This window comes from Lissotriton vulgaris, chromosome 10, assembly GCF_964263255.1.
Source record: "Lissotriton vulgaris chromosome 10, aLisVul1.2, whole genome shotgun sequence".
Taxonomy (NCBI): Eukaryota; Metazoa; Chordata; class Amphibia; order Caudata; family Salamandridae; genus Lissotriton; species Lissotriton vulgaris.
In genome coordinates this window covers 1,005,549,286-1,005,568,615 of record NC_141698.1, presented here as the reverse complement: position 1 = coordinate 1,005,568,615, position 19,330 = coordinate 1,005,549,286, and the positions used below count along the sequence as shown (strand labels likewise).

The 19,330-nt window shown below is 43.8% G+C and overlaps 1 protein-coding gene across 1 annotated transcript in view; it reads right to left on the bottom strand.

Moving 5' to 3' along the window:
* The window catches only part of LOC147689143 (ras-related GTP-binding protein A), a 155,671-nt gene that overhangs the window by 3,043 nt on the left and 133,298 nt on the right, over window positions 1–19,330 (bottom strand). Inside the window, exon 9 of the mRNA XM_086942036.1 lies at window positions 14,053–14,168. Within this exon, the coding sequence (XP_086798162.1) occupies window positions 14,053–14,168 (116 nt within the window). The remainder of the gene's footprint in view (window positions 1–14,052; window positions 14,169–19,330) is intronic.

The window sequence follows — 19,330 nt, the reverse complement described above, 5'->3', positions numbered from 1 at the left end:
AGCAGGCAGCTATCTTAGTTTAGGGCACGCACTGCGTAGAAGGCATTTTTAAAGTAAATTGGCCTCACGCTTAGGACTCGTTCTGAGGTTAGAGGAAAGGCCATTGTAGTTTTTTTTTAATGAACATCACTGACTGAATTTAAGCAAGAAGACGAGCGCATTTGAAGGGTGAAATCTACAGTTGATGGAAACAGTGAGGAAGCTGTGGGCTGGTGTGAGACTATTTCTGTTTAAAAGGAAAGGATTTAGATGTTTGGCATTTGACATTAGAATAGCAGAAGGTAATGGAGAGGGATGAGATTGTCAGGAAAGAATGAAAAGAGATTATTAAGGAAACAGTGAAATAGGTTTTGAAGGATGATAGGAAAAGAAAGGCTATTCTCAATGAGAATGAGGAATTTTGATCTTTATCAGGTGAGGACTTGTCAATTAGAGGTCCAGGAGGTTAACTGTAAAAGGAACAAGACAATTATTCAGGAAATGAATTTTGAGATTTAGATGACATAAAAGTGACTTATGAGAAGACTGTAAAGGATCCTTTAGGCAAAAGTTATTTGATTCGAAGGATGTAAAATAGCCTAGGAGTTCAGATTGGTGGCCGTTGCAAAGGTTCTCTGACTACATAGGGCAGATAATTAGAAGGCCATTGGAGAGAGATGAAAGAAATGTTATGAGAGTGGAGTGCTCCAGACCAGTTGTGGGGGAGAAAAGACACAATGGCCCCAAAACTGGATCCAGAACTAGTTATTTATTTGTTTCAAATGGGAAGAGATCCTAGCAAAGGTTTATAATGGGTTCTGAAGCAATGTGAAGACAAGATGTTGCATGTCTTGGGTCAGTTGGCACAAGTTTTTGATCTAGTAGAGGGGGATTATTTTAAAGGAAAGTGACACTGACATTGAGTTTCTAAAAAGGCTGGAGCCAGAAAGCTAGATGCGCATCAGCCCTACGTTGGGTGATTTAGCTATAAATGAATCCTCTGACGGGGCGGAGGGTCTGTTATTTAGAGAGGGGATGGTAATATCAGTTGGAAAGTATGTATACATTTTCACAGCTTTAGATAAAGCTCAGAATTCAATGAGGAAGGTGTTTGGAGGGGACGCTATACATGGTAGTACCAGTGGTGTAACAATTGTCCTCGCAGCCGCCACTGTGTGGGAACAAACAAGCATGGAACAAACTTCCGGCGGCTCAGAGAGCATCCACTGATCTGACTACCTTTAAGAAACCGCTAAAAACATGGCTTTTCAAGAGTGAAGTCGTCCTTGGGTCCAGTCGTGTGAACCTTTAGAGCCAGGACACTCCTGATTGAGTAGCTGTGCGCTCTACAAGTTCCATTCATTCATTGGGGATGGACAACATAACTGCAGTGAGATATATAAACAAATTAGAGGGAAGCAGATTATAGAAACTAGCATAAATTGCAAGACGGTTTTGGGAATTTTGCCAAGCGTACAAGATACATGTGACAGAGCAATATGTGCCAGGAAAGGATCATTTAGTGGCGTACTGGAATACACACACTTTAAGGAATTGCAGCAACTGGAGGTTAAGGACATTTTTCAGGAGATAGACTTAAAGATGGGTCCTACATAAGTGGATTTGTTTGCTTCCCGTTTGCCGTTCCAAAAGGAGAAATACTTCAGTTGGTGTATGGATCTAGGAGCAATGGGCGTGGATGATTTCACTCAGAATTGGCTCATTCTGAAAAGTTATGCTTTCCCTCCATTTGCAATGAGTCAGAGTGTTGGTTCACGTGAGGAGGCAGAGATACAAAATTGTGTTAGAAACCCCCCTGTGGGTAACACAAATTTGGTTTCCATCAGTGCCCAACGGGTTGCTGGTGGAAGTGCCCTTTTTGATACAGTCTTGCAGAGGGATGCTGGAAGGTTTGGAAGGAGTGGAGCATCCTCTGGTGAAGTCTGGTATGCTCAGCCTCAGGAATTCCAGAAGACTCAAGGGACTTTCAGAAGAAACTTTGGAGCTTCTCAATAGATCCTGGGCACCAGGAACTAGGAAGAGATGCAGGAATCCATGGAAAGCCTTGTTATGTTGGTCCTTTTAAAGAGAGCTGGATCACAGGGAGGCAGATGAAGTCACAATTTTTGGCAGAATTGTTTACTGAGGGTTTCTAATATCGAAAGGTAAACTGTTATAGGTCAGCTATTGTGGCAGGACATTCTTTATTGACTGGTTTATCCATTGGGAAGAGCCCTTTGATTAGTAGGGTGATGAAAAGGATTTGTTACAAGAGACCAGCAAGATCATGTTATAACAGTACGTCGTACATTAATTTGGAGTTGAATCCATTTGAGTCCTGGCCAGGTAACAGATATTTGTCGTTGAGACAGTAGTCTTGGAAATTGGCATCACTGCTTTGTTTAGTTTCTTTTAGGAAAGAATCTGATGTTCAAGCTTTAGACATTACCAGTAGATTTTACCAGCCAGAAGAGGAATCTAAATCAGTGGAAGGGGCGATGGCTTTGAAAGTTTTTACACCAGGAGCGCGACTGGTCGAACACTGAAGTTTTCATGCAGTTCTATTTTAAACCTGTGAAGCTTATTTCAAGTATTTCTTTTAGAGGCATAGACCTTGCATAATGTTTGCCTCCTGTCTTGCTGTAAAATGTAGACAATCTAAGCTTTACTCTATAGAGAATTGTGATATTATTAAAGACAAGGAGGCTAACATTATCCCTCCCTCCCAAAAAGAAATTTTGAAATAAAAAAAGAGGGAAGGGAAATATGTTTTTCCACGTAGTTGTTTATATTAATAGGACATTTTTTAAATGAGGAAATGTTACTTTTTATACTGGACTAGCAGCCCGTCCAGACGTTGTCCGGGTATGAATTGCTGCCGGCCAGTAGTATATTGTTTTGTAGGATTTCGTTTTGATAGCATTTCTTATCTGTGACAGGCCTGTGAAACGCTCCGATTCACAGTGCACTGCTGATGCACTTAAGAGTGCGCGTTCAGTAGTGTGTGAACTCGAGTTTCCCTACTTTATTTTTCCTTGCAATATTATATAGCGCGAATTCGACAACATGGCATGAGCACAATTTACATTACAGAACAACACATTCATTTGTAGTAGGCACGGGGAGACAAAGCGATTTGCCTGGAATCACAGGATGTTGAGCTGATGCCGAGATTCGAACATAGCTCCCCAGCTCTAAAGTTCGCAATTCTAGAATTTGTGGCGGGAGGTGTGTCTAAAAGTGTATGTCGGTGCTGGCCATCAATGAGAGAGACCTGTGCATTTTTCAAATGGGAGGTGAAAAAATATGAGTATACTGCTGGAGATGTGGGCCGCCGTGCCACCAATGTACTTACCGGGGGAGGGTAAACACCCATTATTCCGCAACTTTCTTTCCGCATACCATCACTCTGCATACTTTCATTACGAAAGTACCATGACTCCGCAATGCCATTATAAAGCATGGCATTACATTTTATATGCTTTTACCACGCATACATTTACAACGAAATTCGTTGTAAATGCATGAATGGTAAAAGCATGGTTTTTTTTTTAATGTTTGGATAAGGTAAGTAGGGGTATATGTTTTACCGTACTGAGGTATATGTTTTGGGGTGTTTGGGTATTTTAAGGGTTCAGATATAGTTTTTGGTTATGGGGTACATGGGTAGTTGTAGGGTTTAAGGTTAGGTATGGGTTTTGGTGTACAGGGGTATTTTAAGGTTTCAGGGCTAGGTTTGGGTTTTGAGGTACAGGGATATTTTTAGGGTTCAGGGGTAGGTTTGGGTGTTGGGGTACAGGGGTATTTTTAGGGTTCAGGGGTAGGTTTGGGGTACGGGGTATTTTTAGGGTTCAGGGCTAGGTTTGGGTTACAGGGGTATTTTTAGGGTTCAGGCGTAGGTTTGGGGTTTGAGGTACAGGGGTATTTATAGGGTTCAGGGCTAGGTTTGGGTTTCGGGGTACAGGGGTATTTTTAGGGTTTAGGGATAGGTTTTTGGGCACAGGGTATATTTATAGGGTTAAGATGGGTTAGTGTTTAAGGGTGTTGGGGTATTTTAAGGAGTAAGGGTGGGTTATGATTATGGGGTGCAGGGGTATTTAAAGGAAGCAGGGTGGGAATAGCACACAATATGAGACATGGCATGAAGGGTGGAACTTACCACACGCCCCCAGCGTTTGTGACGCACCCAGCACAACGCAGACACGCCCACAAGGGACTACTTTGCTGGCACGGTTCTTTTACCTTTTAAATGTATATGGTGGGCGTCTGCATAGCCTATGTCCTTCTGCTGTAACTGCCCTTTCCAACTTTGTACACGCTGTATTGGGTGTTGTGATTGGTGTTGTGGTTCCTGAGATTACCCGCCTCAAAGGTTTGGGCTCTCTCTTTATTATATTAGTATGCATATAGAAGGGTGTATTTATGTGGATTAATACGATAGTTTGGTTTCTTTTTGTAGACAATCAATGAACTACGTTGGACTTGCAGAGAAGATGGGCTGGTTGAACGGAGAGAAGGTCAAAAAGAGCAATTGGAATGTTGTTGGAGTATGTAGACTGACATTTTCTGTTTGGTCTAGGAGTAATACAGTGTTCTATTCTTGGAACTTTGGAATGTTTGGTACTTGGAGGTGAGAAATAAAGAGATTATTTCATAATGTTAGTCTTATTGTCTTTAATAAAATCGTGATTCTCTAAACACTAAAGCTTTGAGAATCAACACTGTCCCTACTGGTTCTGACTACATTCTTCATCTCTGCTGAAGGAGGGAGCTAGCCCTCGCTGTGCCCAAAGGTACATTCATTTGTTTACGGTAGGTACCCCTGAATACTACTACCCCACAGTACACCTGTGTATAAAGTGTAGTTAAAGTGTGGTTAATTGGGGAGAGATGCTCCTGCACAGCTGACATACCCCAGAGCTCTCCTCAGACATCACTGCAAACCAGTGTACAACATAAGAGTATAAAAGCCACTTACTTATGTAACCAAGTGTGGATCTCCACATTCCTATCCATATTCCCTGTAATAGCACCCTATCACCCCTAAAATCTCTATAACCTGACTCCTTTTCACACTTAGAAAAACAATAAAGATATGTTCACCAGACCAGAGACTCTACTCTACCAGTCTAACCCACCTAGTCATTCCCCAATTATTTCCAAACATTTTCCTTTCTAAAGGCCCACAATCCTCAGCCCCCCATCAAAGAAGAAATTCACACAACATTCTTGTTAACAAAACCCTCAAAACACCACAGGCACAGCACAAATAATCCCACAGTCCTGATTCACCCTCAACTAACAAGCATACCAATTTGCAGTGTACATCCTAACACCAACCTTCCCCTCCGACAGCTCTTTTCCCCACTCATTCCACTCTTCTACCTCCGGCCTACTCCCTTAGAATCCAAAGATTCATACTACAAGAAGATTAGCTGCATCCTCATCAAAGCCCACTCCAGGAGTACAAATTGCCAAAACCACTTCGTTCTAGCCACTGGAAGTCTCTGCTTGATGACAACCTCGAGCTATAATCCTGATCACTATTGTGCAAATGGCCCAAGATAATTATACTTGACCAGTAGAAGCAGAGCCGTAACCCCCTTGAAAGCCACAGCTGAATCCTCTATGGGCCACCGTACTTAGTGCAGACCAGTTATATGAGGCATTCATACTGAGTGGGTATTACTGCCTCTAGATGATCGACAACACAAACCGCCTATAACTAGGACTCGCAAAATAATACCGATGCACCCCCAATGGTCTTACCGAAGGACTTAAACTAATGATTACTTCAGCCTCTACCAAAAAATATTTCCAAGACTCATTAAGCCAACTAACACAGGCTGTTGTAGTGATAACTTCAAAATATGGGAACTGCTGGCCATAGGTCACCCACAAGTCAACTTCAGATAAAATGGAGGGGATAGGGTTAGGAGGCTCCTCTTATTGCTGGATTCCTGATTGGTGGTCTGATGTTTTTGGCCTACATATGGTTCCAGTTTGGCCCATGAAAAATCTAGGGAGACCCTTCTTTCCACATTCCAATTGACAAAGTCACTTACTCTTGTTTTCCACAACTGAAGAATTAAGAGAAAATCGTACTTTCCTACAGAAATCATCTCACTGTCTATTCACAGAAGCCGCGATAGGAGTCCGGCTAGACTACTGTAATGCTCTTTATCTGGGTTTTCCTGCCCATTTAGTGCAAACTGGATCTGGTTTGAAATGTGCTGCTCCTCTGCTTCTGAATCTGCTACTCCATGGCACTTATTTTATCATCTGAAAAATTTGCACTGACTACAGATCTAAACGCAAATTCTGTAAAAAAAAAATTAAAAAAAGACTTCTGCTACAAGGCTCTTCACATTCACGGTCAACCATTTATTGAGCTGCTTTTTCCTGGTATTGCCTATCAAAAACACTTAGCACTTCGATTGCACTGATTTGACAACTTGCTAAGATAGATCAACAGAGTTCGCCAAGGTGGAAGATCTTTTGCCTACCAAAGTCCAAAGCCTGAAATGCTTAACCACTCAATCTCAAAAGTCAGATTAATCTGTCTAGGATCAGGAAGAAGCTAGAAACTTGGTTATATATGTAGTCAAAAGTCAGACTAATTCCCTAGTTAGACTTTTGAATTAGCAAACAGATTAGTCTGTCCAGAGTAAGGTAGTGATCTACATTTTGCTCTAATTCGAATTTATTAGCTAGGTCCTTCTAGAAGTTCACCGACTTTATTCTCGGCTATTTCTCTCAAACTAGAAGTAGTTCTATTGCAGTTTCTTTGGCCGACACCTTGATGGTTTCCATTCTGTTTTTAAGCGACAAGACACGTTTTGCACTCAGGAGCTCTACAATAATAACTAACATTATGTAGCTGGGTTGGCAGTCTGCAAGGGTAGGCTGAGCAGAGATGATGCTTCAGTTGGATTAGTGTATTACAGGGTTTTTTTGAGCACAGAATGCCACTACATGAACAGTAACAATCCGATGTTTTCACCTGCTGACTGCTAGTACTGAACACTGACTAAAGAAAAAGCTGGAGATAATCGGCCAAGGTCAAGATGATTTACACATGGATTGTCTATTTAGAAATATTACAGAAACTATACATTGGAAAGTGATTCTAAACAAATGCAAGCACCGAAGAGGAATTATTTATGTTAGAGCCATGATATCGAATTGACCCATCAATGCGAGTAATGAACTGCCAGCTGCAGAGGGTGACCTTGCTCTGGTAAGAATGGTCACTAAGTGTTGCTGGAATCTGGATTGCTGCTTCTGAAATGTATTTTCATAAAGTGTCCGTGGTTTTTGATAGGTATTCCTTAGTGCCATGAATATAAATAGTCTGCAATATCAGTAAGCTTGTTTTGCTGTGGGACAGTGGATGATGTGTTACTATTTTTGACTTGGTGTTCTGTGCCTGAAGAGTACAAAGTAGACGGTGTGGGTTTTTTCTTGGAAAATGTGCAGAAGAGGCTTAGCACGGCGGTGTGTCCCTGGTACTAGGAGAGTGCACAGTAGAGGGTGAGCATACCTGCATATCCCTAGTCCTAAGAGAAAGCGCAGTAGAGGGTGAGCATGACTGCGCATTCCTGGTAATAGGAGGGTGTACAGCAGAAGGAGAGACCAAGTGTATCTGCCTGATAACAGGAGAGGGTGCAGTAGAGGGTGAGCACAAATACTTGCCCCGGGTCCTCCGAGAGTACACAGTAGATAGAGTATTGGTTATTGCTCAGAAAATGAGCTGTAGAGGGTGAGCACAACTGTGTGTTCCTGGTAATACGAGGGTGCACAGTAGAGAGTGAGCATGACTGTGTTCCTGATCCTAGGAGAGTGCACAGTCAAGGGTGAGCACTGCGGAATGCCCAGGGTAATAGGAAAGCAAGCAGCCGATAGTGACAATGACTGGGCGTCCATGGTCCTAGGAGAGTGTACACACGGCGGAATGCCCTTGGTAATAGGAGAGCACGCAGTCCATGGTGAGCATGACTGGGTGTCCATGGTCCTAGGAGAGTGTACACACGGCTGAATGCCCTTGGTAATAGGAGAGCACGCAGTCCATGGTGAGCATGACTGGGTGTCCATGGTCCTAGGAGAGTGTGCTGTCGAGGGTGAGCACAACTGTATCTCTCTGTTAACACGAGAATGTGCAGTAGAGGGTGCGCACAAATGTGTCCCTGGTCGTAGGAGAGTGCGCAGTGGAGAGTGCGCAGTGGAGAGTGCACAGTAGAGTGGGGTGCACATCTGATCACAATTAATCATAAACTCTTTTTACTAACTTACTGTCCATACACAAAACACATAAGTGACTGCACACATTTAGCCTTCGACTTAAGCAGAAATGAATTAGTATCTACCAATATGCACAGAGGCAGTTCTGGATTAAACACACATTTATTACCACAACTCGAAAAGTGACTTACTACACACAAACAGGTGAGACAGTGGAAACCAATATGTAAGTTTACTCACCTGAGAGCAGTCAATTTTTAAACTCGATGAATTTTTAGCTTTTTTAACTCTTGTTGTTAGGAGTCACAGCGAGCTTTACAAAGTGACCCTTTTTAAATTTCCCTGGCTACTTCAGTTAATATAATTTTGCCCATGAGTGACGTTTCAATTCTTTATACGACCAGTGGTTAAGGATTATGCAGTTAGACCTTCCCTCGGCCAAGTGCTAGGGCATTTTATACAAGCAACACATCATTGCAACAGGCCTCAACACCACCATAGGAGCACTGGCCATCTGCCTGACCCAGGATGGAAGAGAACACCCTTAGAATATAAGAGAATTCTAATATATTTGAGTAGAGTCCCTTGATTGTACAGAGCCACAAGTATGAGAACGTTAGACATGTTTGAAAAACCAGGATTTAAAAAAATATATATTTCACAAATGTTTCCTCATAAATAACTAAAACACCTGAATGGCAAAGCCCTTTCATCATTAAGGTGAAGTACAAAGGATGAAAAGACTGATCTACATGGGTGATGCAGCATGTTACTGTACTTCATTTAACCCTTTCCAGTCTACCCTGTGTGTTTTTTAACAGCAGCATTTCGAACTCTGGAACTTTTAATCCTATATTTAAAATTAATAAAGCACAACGTTTTAGAATGCAAAGTTCTACTGACAAAAAATAACACCTGCTTAAAGTGTTATACTGAACATAGGCAGAAAAACACATGGTGAGAAACTGAAGTGTACAAAGTTTGCTTTTTATGTTTATATTACTTTGTTTACAACAACTGCAAACAAAGTTACTTCATAAAAATTCTACTTTTATGGCTGCTCTGGAGTTTTTTTGTTTTTTTATATCCAGTTTTAAAAAACAGTCCCTCATAAGTAACATTACTGCGATTTTTCTTCGCTATGATCCTGTGAAACAATTTTGCTCCAGAAAGACAACTCCCCTGCAATAAATCATTGGACCACTGTTAGAATTGGGGGTCTCTGGTTGGCACAGGTAAAAATGTAAAAAATGTAAATTGATACTTGTATAGCGCACTACTCACCCGCAAGGGTCTCAAGGCGCTTGTACGAATACCGCTGTGGAACCCATCCTGGCTTTCCCTGTGAGGCGCCCACTCCTGGGCACCCCCAAGGTGGAGGCCTGGCATCCTTAGCGTTGTGGGGGCCGTTGTGGAGATTAAGCAAGCTATTGCCCAGAAGTTGCAGAGTGGGACTCCATGATTGGAATAGGCACCGAGGCGAGAATGATCAAGTCCGTGGAATTTTTGTGCCCAAGACCCGCCGAGGCGGGGAATTGAACCCTGGTCCTGGGCTAGACCTCTGCATCAGGGTCTGCCGCTCTAATCACTGAGCCACACTTATTGTGACAAGCAGGGACCCTCTCCTCTAAGTCAGGGCAAAGGACTTACTCCTAGAAATAACCCCTGCTCAACCTCTAGGCAGCGTGGCGCGAGCAGACAAGGCTAAAGTCCAGAGCACATACGGTTAAGCATTTATATAACACACGCAATAAATCACCAACCCACCACACAGGGACACAAGACTGTAGTTCTGTAAAAATATATTCCTTTATATATATATAAAACTCTCAAGCAGGCTTGTAAATACAGTCTAAACGCTTTCAAAATGGTTCCAGTTACTCATAATTTGCCACTGTTTTTGAATATAACGGACAGTACTTAGAATAGTTTCAATTACTCTCAAAACGGCTTCCCAGTACTGCAAAAATGGTTCAAGTTACTTTTAAAATGATGCCCCAATGTTCAAAAGCCAGATGTAGGCCTCAGTTGCAAATTTCGGGGCCTGGAAGGGGTTCAATACTTCTAAAGCCGGCTTCCCTGTGCTTCAGGCCCTGTTACTATGGCTATTGTGCATTTCGGTCCAGGTCTGGGCACTCTGGAGCGCTCCTGTGCGCTCCGTACGATCACCAGTCAAAAGACCCTACCAAATCTCACGTATCCGCGTGAGACGCGTACACTGCAAGAGAACCAAACCGGGTGTACGAGTCGTACTAGACTCGTATGCCTCGTACCACGCACGCGCCGCACGGACACTGCAGTCCGGAGCGCTGGGTACGGCCAGGCGTACTTGGGGCTGATTTGTGCAGAGCGAGGCGAGGCGTTGGTTGGCAGTCAGACTCGCACCCCTCACAGCTCGGGGCTTTTAGATGGCATGAAGGGCGGTGTGAGCCATAGGGTTAGATGCGACTCGCACCGGTTACAGGGCACAGTACCTTGTTGTCGTAGGAGTTCGGAGCGGACACAAGCATGCTAGATGGGACGTCCCACGTCGTGGTGCGGTCTTCCTTTGGCGAGCTTCGGCTCGTGGCTCGGGAGGACTGCGTTGTGGGCCGGGTCTCTCCTGGTTGAGGCGCTCCGGGGCTGGAAAGAGAGGACGGGACACAGGAAGCAGTGTGAGGCGGCGAACAAAGGTCTCCACGAGTACGGCGCGTACTCCTTCACTCCACGCGCTGCTGCTGTTCACGAACGGCGCGGCTGCGGACTTTCAGGCAGTTGACCTCAGGGAAGATGGGCACAAGGCGAGGTCAGTTCTTGCGGTGCAGACCACAGTCAGGCAGGCGGCAGTCACGGTGCTTGGGCCAGCGGGCTGGGCTTTGCGATGTAAGCAGGGGCTTGTCAAGACGCAGTTGCTTTGTTTGGGGGGACGGGGGTGCCCAGGGCCTTTCAGAGGGCACAGCAATTTCCTCACGGCGCGCTCAGTTTCTCCTTGGTAGAGCTGCAGGGAAGGTGCAACACTCACAGCAGCTTCTCTTTCCGGGGGGGGTAGCGCCCACAGTTCCTGGGGCGCAGTTCAGGGGGCAAGTTAAACAGCAAGCCCTTGGAGATTGTTCAAATGCACAAGTTGAATTAAAAAGTCTCTCAGTCTTTTCTTCCTCTCTCCTCCTTGCAGCAAGGCACCCACCACAGGCCAGTCTCTCAGGATTAGAGACAGTAGTCCTCCATGCAGCTTTCCCAGGTCCTTCTCTTCAGGCAGAGTTTCTTCTTGGCGTAAACAGGATCTGATTTCTTAAGAGCAGGGTTCCTACTTTTATACACCATTTCTTTTGTTCTCGCATGTCAGGGGGGGCCTTTGCCTAATCCAGTCAGTCTCTGAGCACTTTGTTTTTCAGGCCATGGCTTCTTCTTTCAGGGTGCAGGGCAGGGAGATCAGACGCTCCGCAGGAGGTGGAGCCAGCATTGTGATGACAAGTACAGTCAGGAGTACTCTGTTGACAGTCTTCCCTCTTACTGGACCAGGTGCAGGGCAGAGTCATCAATCGTTACCCAGGGGGCGGAGCCAGCATTGTGGTGGCAGAGCACAGCCCTATTCAGAGTAAAGGGGCACTCCTCCCACCCATCCTGGTGTAATCTCTCTATTCACCACCTGCCAACCCCAGCCTGTTCCCTGGAATTCCCCAGCCCTGTCACACACAGAAACCATACAGCAGATACACATCAGAGCAGAGGCGGGCTGAATTGGTTAGGCAAGCAAATACTAAATTTCTAAAAGTAGTATTTGCAAACATAGGATATTAAAATAAACTTTACTAAAATAAGTATTTTATTATTCTGAGTTCAGGCATACTAACCTTGACTTTCTACCATGCTCTCTGAGTCTGCTGAGATTATAGAGTGTAATAATTCCAGCAGCCCATTCTGGCCTATGGAGAGTAGGTAGCCTTACAATAGTGAAAAACGAAAATAGCTGTAATTCACTATTAGGACATGCCACACACATCAGGCCTTACGCTTACAATGCACCCTGCCCTTGGGCCTACCATAGGGGTGACTAATAGGAAGTTACGGGAAGGTTTAGGGACTGGCAAGTAGTTGTACTTGCGCAGTTAGCATGACAGTCCCAGACTGCACGCAGGTCCTGCAAAGGCAGACCTTAGATACATTTTCCTAGGCCGCTTTTGACACCAGCAGCATTTGTATTTACAACCTCTGGCACTCCTGGTGCACTTTACCGGGGTCTGACAGTAAACCAAATTAGTCAATCCTGGACACCAATCACATATACACTTTTCAGTAGGGAGAGCATATGCACTTTAGCACTGGTCAGCAGTGGTAAAGTGCCCAGAGTCATTAAACCAACAATAACAGGTCAGAGAGAATATTGGAGGAAGGCAAAAAGTTCAGGGATGACCCTGCCAAGAGGGCCAAGTCCAACAACCACGATATGTGGAAAATAATAAAGGCTTGCTGAATAAAACGTGTTGGCAAACTAACTTAAACACTAAATGCTGTTAAAAGAGCCTTGTAAAAGAAGCAAACCATGTAAGTTAAACCGACTTACGTCTCGCACCACCATCCTGATTCGATAGTACCTCCATTAGACTTTGCCACATCCATACAGCCAAATCTATAGGATGCAGCAACTTTCCATAGTAAACAGAAAATTTATCAAACATGTTTCTTCTCACTCTCCTCTAGCAAGTGAGGTGTTGCCAGCCACTAGCTATGTTTAACTATCAATTTGCCGACAGAGCAAGAGACAAGATGAAAGATGGATGGGGTGGATGAAACAATAGGTTCACTTGGGCCAATAAGGAACATCACATGTGGAGGACGGAAGATGATAACATGGCATTGCTAAATTGAGACATTTTGGGAATGGTTGAGCCAATAGTTTAGTGTTTGAGCCTTCGGATAGCTAGGTTAGGATACAGAAAGGTCGACAACCTAATTTTGGTAAGGAATAATAATCTCAGCATTTCAGGATTTAGCAATTATCATCTTGAGGTACAGCACCAGCTACAACCAGACAAATTCTAAATAATACGAAATTATGCAATAAGTGGGGAATCTCTTAGGAATTTAAGATTGGTTAGTAGACAGTGATTTTTTTCCCTCACCAGACTGAAGGGCGCAGGGCTCGGATTTAACCCCTTGCATGCTCATGACGGCCCCTGGCCGTCATGAGTCACAGTGGGCGTGTGCTCACGACAGCCAGGGGCCATCCGAATCCCACCCACTATGTTGATGACCCGCACAGCGCGAAAATTTGCCGCGCATGCAAGTAATTAAAAAGGGCAAGAGCCTTCCCTCTTTTTTATTTTAAAAAGGACTAGGGACCGAGCCCCTGAGTCTTAATATGGCTGCTGCCACATATTTGATGTGGTGACAGCCAATCAGATCTCATCTTGAGATCTGTAGGCTCTGCAGATCCTCTGAGGGTTAAGTATGCGAATATTTGGAACCTTCATTTCTCAAAAATTACAGAACAGATTTACAGCAAATCACAAAAAGCAGACCTTTTGAACCAAGGTCCAGCTTTCTGCCAAATATTCAGTTCATCCATTTTTGTGATATGGTTATTCAATTATCCAATGTAAAACTGAGTGAGAAAATGTGCTTTGCCCCGCCCCTCTCCCCGCTTTATCCCCCTTGGCCCACACTTGATGGATCACTCTGGGGATGGTCTTCTCAATAAGACTACAATCTAAAAATTCCAACCAATTCAAACAGAATTAAAAGCATGATTGTGTATAATACCGATAAAAGCTGGAAGAGAAAATAAGACAATTTCGCAAGAAGACCTACATGGATGTAAAAAGAAAACGAAAGTAAACTCCAATTTCCACTTACGGATAGATGGGTCTGACATAATAACCATGACATAGGTGTTGGATGTGAAGATATCAATGAAGGCAGCAAAGTTTGAGTTCCTCACTTCCATGCTTTGGAAAGAAGCTGCCAGTTTACTGTTGAGAAAATTAGGAAAAATATATTACGATCCATTAGGACTGACTGTAAGGGGATTTTCTTCCCAACCAATGACGAGAATAAACTATGGAGCAACTAAACTGTTAAAAGGAACAACCATAAATATCTGATGAAGACATTTGCACATTATTTTTAAATATTTGTACATTAAAAATATGCACTCCCAAAGCCTTAATATAACTAGATATTGTAGCACACAATGTTTCTACATTTCAGAATTAGAAAATGCCTATATCCTAACCCTACAAAAGGCAGTTTCCATCTAAATCTTTAATAAACATTTAGGGGTTTGGAAATTTGCACAGTTCTTATAATGCCCTAAAGTCTGTTCTAATAACCTTAACATCCTCACTAGCCATGAACAAATTCTAGGTAAGGAAAATGCTACTACCAGTATGCATCTGTTCTTGGCATGTTGGGCTGCAGAACCACACAATGTTGCATTAGATCACCATCTGGTGGTGGGCCCGGATGATTACACTTTGTTGTTATCTTGGAAGAGTCTTTGTCTGCTATGTGACTCCTCCCTTAGACCGTAGTGCACATGGGCATCGACTCCATCCTCAGCCATTGGGCAAATGATGGAGTTGTATCAGTACAGATAAGGATGACCATGTATTGAGTATCTAATAAGATAATACTGGAACAGATATAGGTAGCAGGGGAGGCGAGTGGGCGTGTGTGGTTCTGCAGCCCTACATGCCAAGAACAGATGCATACTGGTAAGTAGCATTTTCCATTTGAGGCATATGGGCTGCAGACCACACACTGTTGCATAGATTGCACAGCAGTTTCTCCCTTAGCGGCGGTCACCCACATCTGTTGCAGTGGTTTGAAATAATGCTTTTAGTACAGCCTGGCCCACACTTGCTTGTTGTTTTGCCTGCACATCTACACAGTAGTGTTTTGTAAATGTGTGTAGTAGACCATGTAGCTGCTTTACAGATATCATCTAATGGTACGTTTCCTAAGAATGCCATAGATGCTCCTAACGTACGGGTAGAATGAGCCCTAGGAGGAATGGATAGAGTGCGTTTTGCTTTTTGGTTACAAATTTGAATACACTTAACAATCCATCTAGCAATGCCCGATTTAGAAATAGGATTGCCTTTATGTGGGGGTGAAAAGGACACAAACAGTTGTTTAGTCTTACGAAAAGGTTTTGTCCTGTCAATATAGTATAGAATTGCTCTTTTTACATCTAGTGTATGTAGAGCTCTTTCTGCAACCGTTTGTGGTTGTGGAAAAAATACTGCCAACTCAATTGATTGGTTGAGATGGAACGGTGAAATGACCTTTGGCAGAAACTTTGGATTTATTATGATGAAGTTGTATAAATGGTTCTTGAATGGTTAATGTCTAGATCTCACTCACTCTTCTTAGTGAGGTAACTGCTACTAAAATAGCAACTTCCCATGTAAGAAACTGTAACTCACACTTATGCAATGGTTCAAAGGGTGGACCCATAAGTCTTGTGAGAACAATATTTAAATTCCATACTGGACAGTGGCGGCTGGTGACATTTGAAAGTGGTGTGGCGTAAAATTAGTGGTGGAGCACACCGCCTTTTGACATACGACACACAACCGTAATCAGGGTTCAGCAAGCCCTCAAGACTTTGGGTAGCGGTGCCACTACACCTGCTGCAGCAGTGAAAGCTACCCCCTGCTGCACACCTAGCTTTTTACATGCTACAGACTTGGTGCACTGGAGGTTTGAGTAAACCAATTCCACAAGGTCTACCTGGCGAAATCGATGCAGAACTGGGGTGGTATTTTTGTATTCCAAAATCATTAAATGCTAACTCCCTTTTGTGCCCGAACCTGGATTACTACAGCCCTCAGATTAGTTATTTCATTCCACCGGCTCACAGGTTAACAGTGCTTCTGACCAGAGTTTATGGTGTCGAACCCTAAAAAAAAGTGTAATATTTCATGATGTCATTACCTTTTCAGTACTGGCTGGGAAACCTTTGCTTTTATTGTATTGTGTTGGAAGAAACGTGTAAAATGCACCATATGTCACTATTTGTTTTTCAAAACCGTATATCGAGGAATATCTTTATAACCCATCCTCTTTTCATAGATAGGTTAAATGCTTAGAATGTGTCAAAGATCAAAGCAGGAATACAATGAGGTTGATCCCTATGTAATAACGCCTGCCTTATCCTGGCAGACCTGCTCTCCCCAGGGGCTCTCCTTATAATTACTGACAGCGCGCAGTTAGAAGTCTTTTAAAGTGGAGTCTTCCTCCAATAAGAATTCTCCCGCATGAGGGCTCCTGGAAATGTTCTGCCTGCCGTGGTTAGTGCTCATCAAGCTGCCCATAATAACTACGGTTTGGGGAAGCACATATATATTTCACAATTATAAGAACTTGTCGATGTCGAAACCTTATTGTTATTAAATTAAAGAACTGGATAAGGGGCTCGCATTGTCTTAATAAATAAAGAGCAGAAGGATGACAAGTGAGAGGATAAGATTATCTCGAGGAAGGGAGAAAAAGGAAGAGACGGAATAGACATGAGCGTGTATATTGGATTGGATGATTTGATTGCTCGACCAAAAATAAATAATAATAATGAACTCACCGGGACCCAAAGAACGGAGGAGAACCCTCTGCGCGTTTAGGGCGCGCTGGGTATCAGGGATGTCTGTGGTGAAGCTCCCCTGGCGCGGAAGTGCAGAGCCAAAACTTTCCATTCAAATGCGCTGACTCGGTTTCGAGAAATTTCGTTTTTAACCAAGAAATGGCACACCAAAGCCCACAAATGACCAACACTGCTCTGAACCTGCGGCAAAGTTTCAGGTGCCTCGCTAGGGGTAGGAAGTAGAATATGAAATAAATTAAATGCAATGCATTATGGGCACGTGCTGCTTAGCATATAGAACAGCCGCGCTGTGTGTGCACTATAGTCACCTTTGCGGAACAGGAAGCAATACGTCCGAAGCGCAGGCCCCCACATCTGTGCGTTAATTTCGATCACGCAGAACAGTGCACAATGTCCGTCAATTGATTTATTCTTAGTGCAAGCAGCTAAGCGTGTGCTATATTTTCAGCCAGTTCACTTGCATGCAGTACACAACGCTATGTCTGTGCACCATGAAGCCCCCCTCAAATAGTAAAAGAATATATCTACACAGTACACACGGATCATAGTCATGGAATTCACGGCGCTACATCCATGTAATTAGGGCGCAATGCTTTTTGAATGAGATGACCGCTCCTAAATGGCGCTATAATTTAGCAGTCTGGGCACTATCTTCTACGCAGATTAAAGATATACATTTTAAGAGGAAAAGCAACGGTCCAAAATAAATAAAATAATTAAATACAATAAAAACTAAACTTAGCTTATCAGGATGAGGCATGTCCTCCGCCGGCGGCCGGTTCCGCGTCACAGCACGTCTCACTCCGAGTCCAACGTGACAAATCATTGGCAGGATACCGCCCCCAGTCGCATCCAGGCCTTTTGAAAGGGCATGGGGCGACTGTACGTCACCGCCCGAAGAGGAGCCTATATGCAGACTTCTGCACTAAACTAGGCATGCGCAGCATGCCTAATGTTATGCGAATGGACTGGCAGTGCTAAATAAAAAGCGCCCCTGGCTCGCAGTTGCGCAGTAGGAGTCCACTTCTGGACTCCTGCTGCCACCGCCTGCGTGCATGCACTGTGTGTGACGCATGCGCACGTGAGGCTGTGAAGCAGCTGCCAGCACAGGCCGGGAATGTAAACAGACGAGAATTGCGTCTGCTTATATTTCTTGCTGCCTGCAACGTACGTTACAGTTTGTCTTGATTGTGAGTAGTGGGGCGCTGCCCCAACGCCCCACTACTCACAACGCCCCACTACCAGCCGCCACTGATACTGGAGAAGGTGGTATTCAGGGAGGAATTATTCTTTTAAGGCCTTCCATAAACGCTTTGATTGCAGGTACTCTAAACAATGACAAATGTTGTCTGTTTTGGAGATATGCTGCTATAGCAGCAAGATGTAATCTGTTTGAGGAGTACGCTAAATTAGATCTTTGTATATGTAAGAGATAGCATATGATGTTTTGTATAGAAACATCTAAGGGGTTAATGTTATTTGTGCAATAGACACCAAATATTTTCCATTTTGCTGCATAGCCTGCTCTAGTGGTAGGACGTCTTGCCTCCTTAACGACATCCATGCAATCAGGAGGTAGATTCAGATATCCAAACTCTAAGACCTCAGGAGCCAAATCAATAGATTGAGCTGCATAGGGTCTGGATGCATAATCTCTCCATGGTTCTGTGTTAGTAGATGTGGGGAGAGTTTTAGTTTGTTATGTGGTACTACAGAGAGCTGTAGTAGCGTTGTGTACCATGGTTGTCTCGCCCACGTTGGTGCTATGAGAATCAATGTGAGAGAATGTTGCCGTAGTTTGCGTCCCACCAATGTGATGAGTGGGAGAGGTGGAAAAGCGTATGCAAATTTGTTTGACCAGTTCATCCAAACCGCATTGCCTTTGGATAATGGGTGTGGGTATCTGGCGGCGAAGCTTGGGCATTTGGAGTTGTGGTGTGTGGCAAACAGACCTATCTCTGGTTGTCCCCACCTTTGAAAAAATGGCTGAAGAACTTGATGATGAAGCTCCCATTCGTGTATCTGTGGTCTCTGACGACTTAACAGATCTGCCAATTGATTGTGAACTCCTGGTAGATGTTCTCCTAACAGAAAAATGTTTTCAGTGATGGCCCGTCTCCAAATGCTCTGCGCCAGCCGGGAGAGCTGTAGGGAGTGTGTCCCTCCTTGCTTTTGAATGTAATACATTGCTGTCATATTGTCCGTCCTGACTAGTACAGCTTTGTTTGATATGTAATGTTTGAACGATTTTAGAGCTTGAAAAATTGCTAGTAACACCAGATAATTTATGTGGAGTACTTTTTGTTTTATTGTCCACGTACCTTGTACTGTTTGACTTTGTAAATGCGCTCCCCATCCAGTGAGGGATGCGTCTGTGGTCAGTATCATTTGTGGAACAGGTTCTATAAACGGCCGGCCCGTGGAAAGATTTTTGTTGTTCCACCATTGCAGAGAGCGATGCGTCTGGTCATCTACCACCACCAGATCTGTTATTTCTTGTCGAGCCGGATTCCACTGACCTGCCAAGCA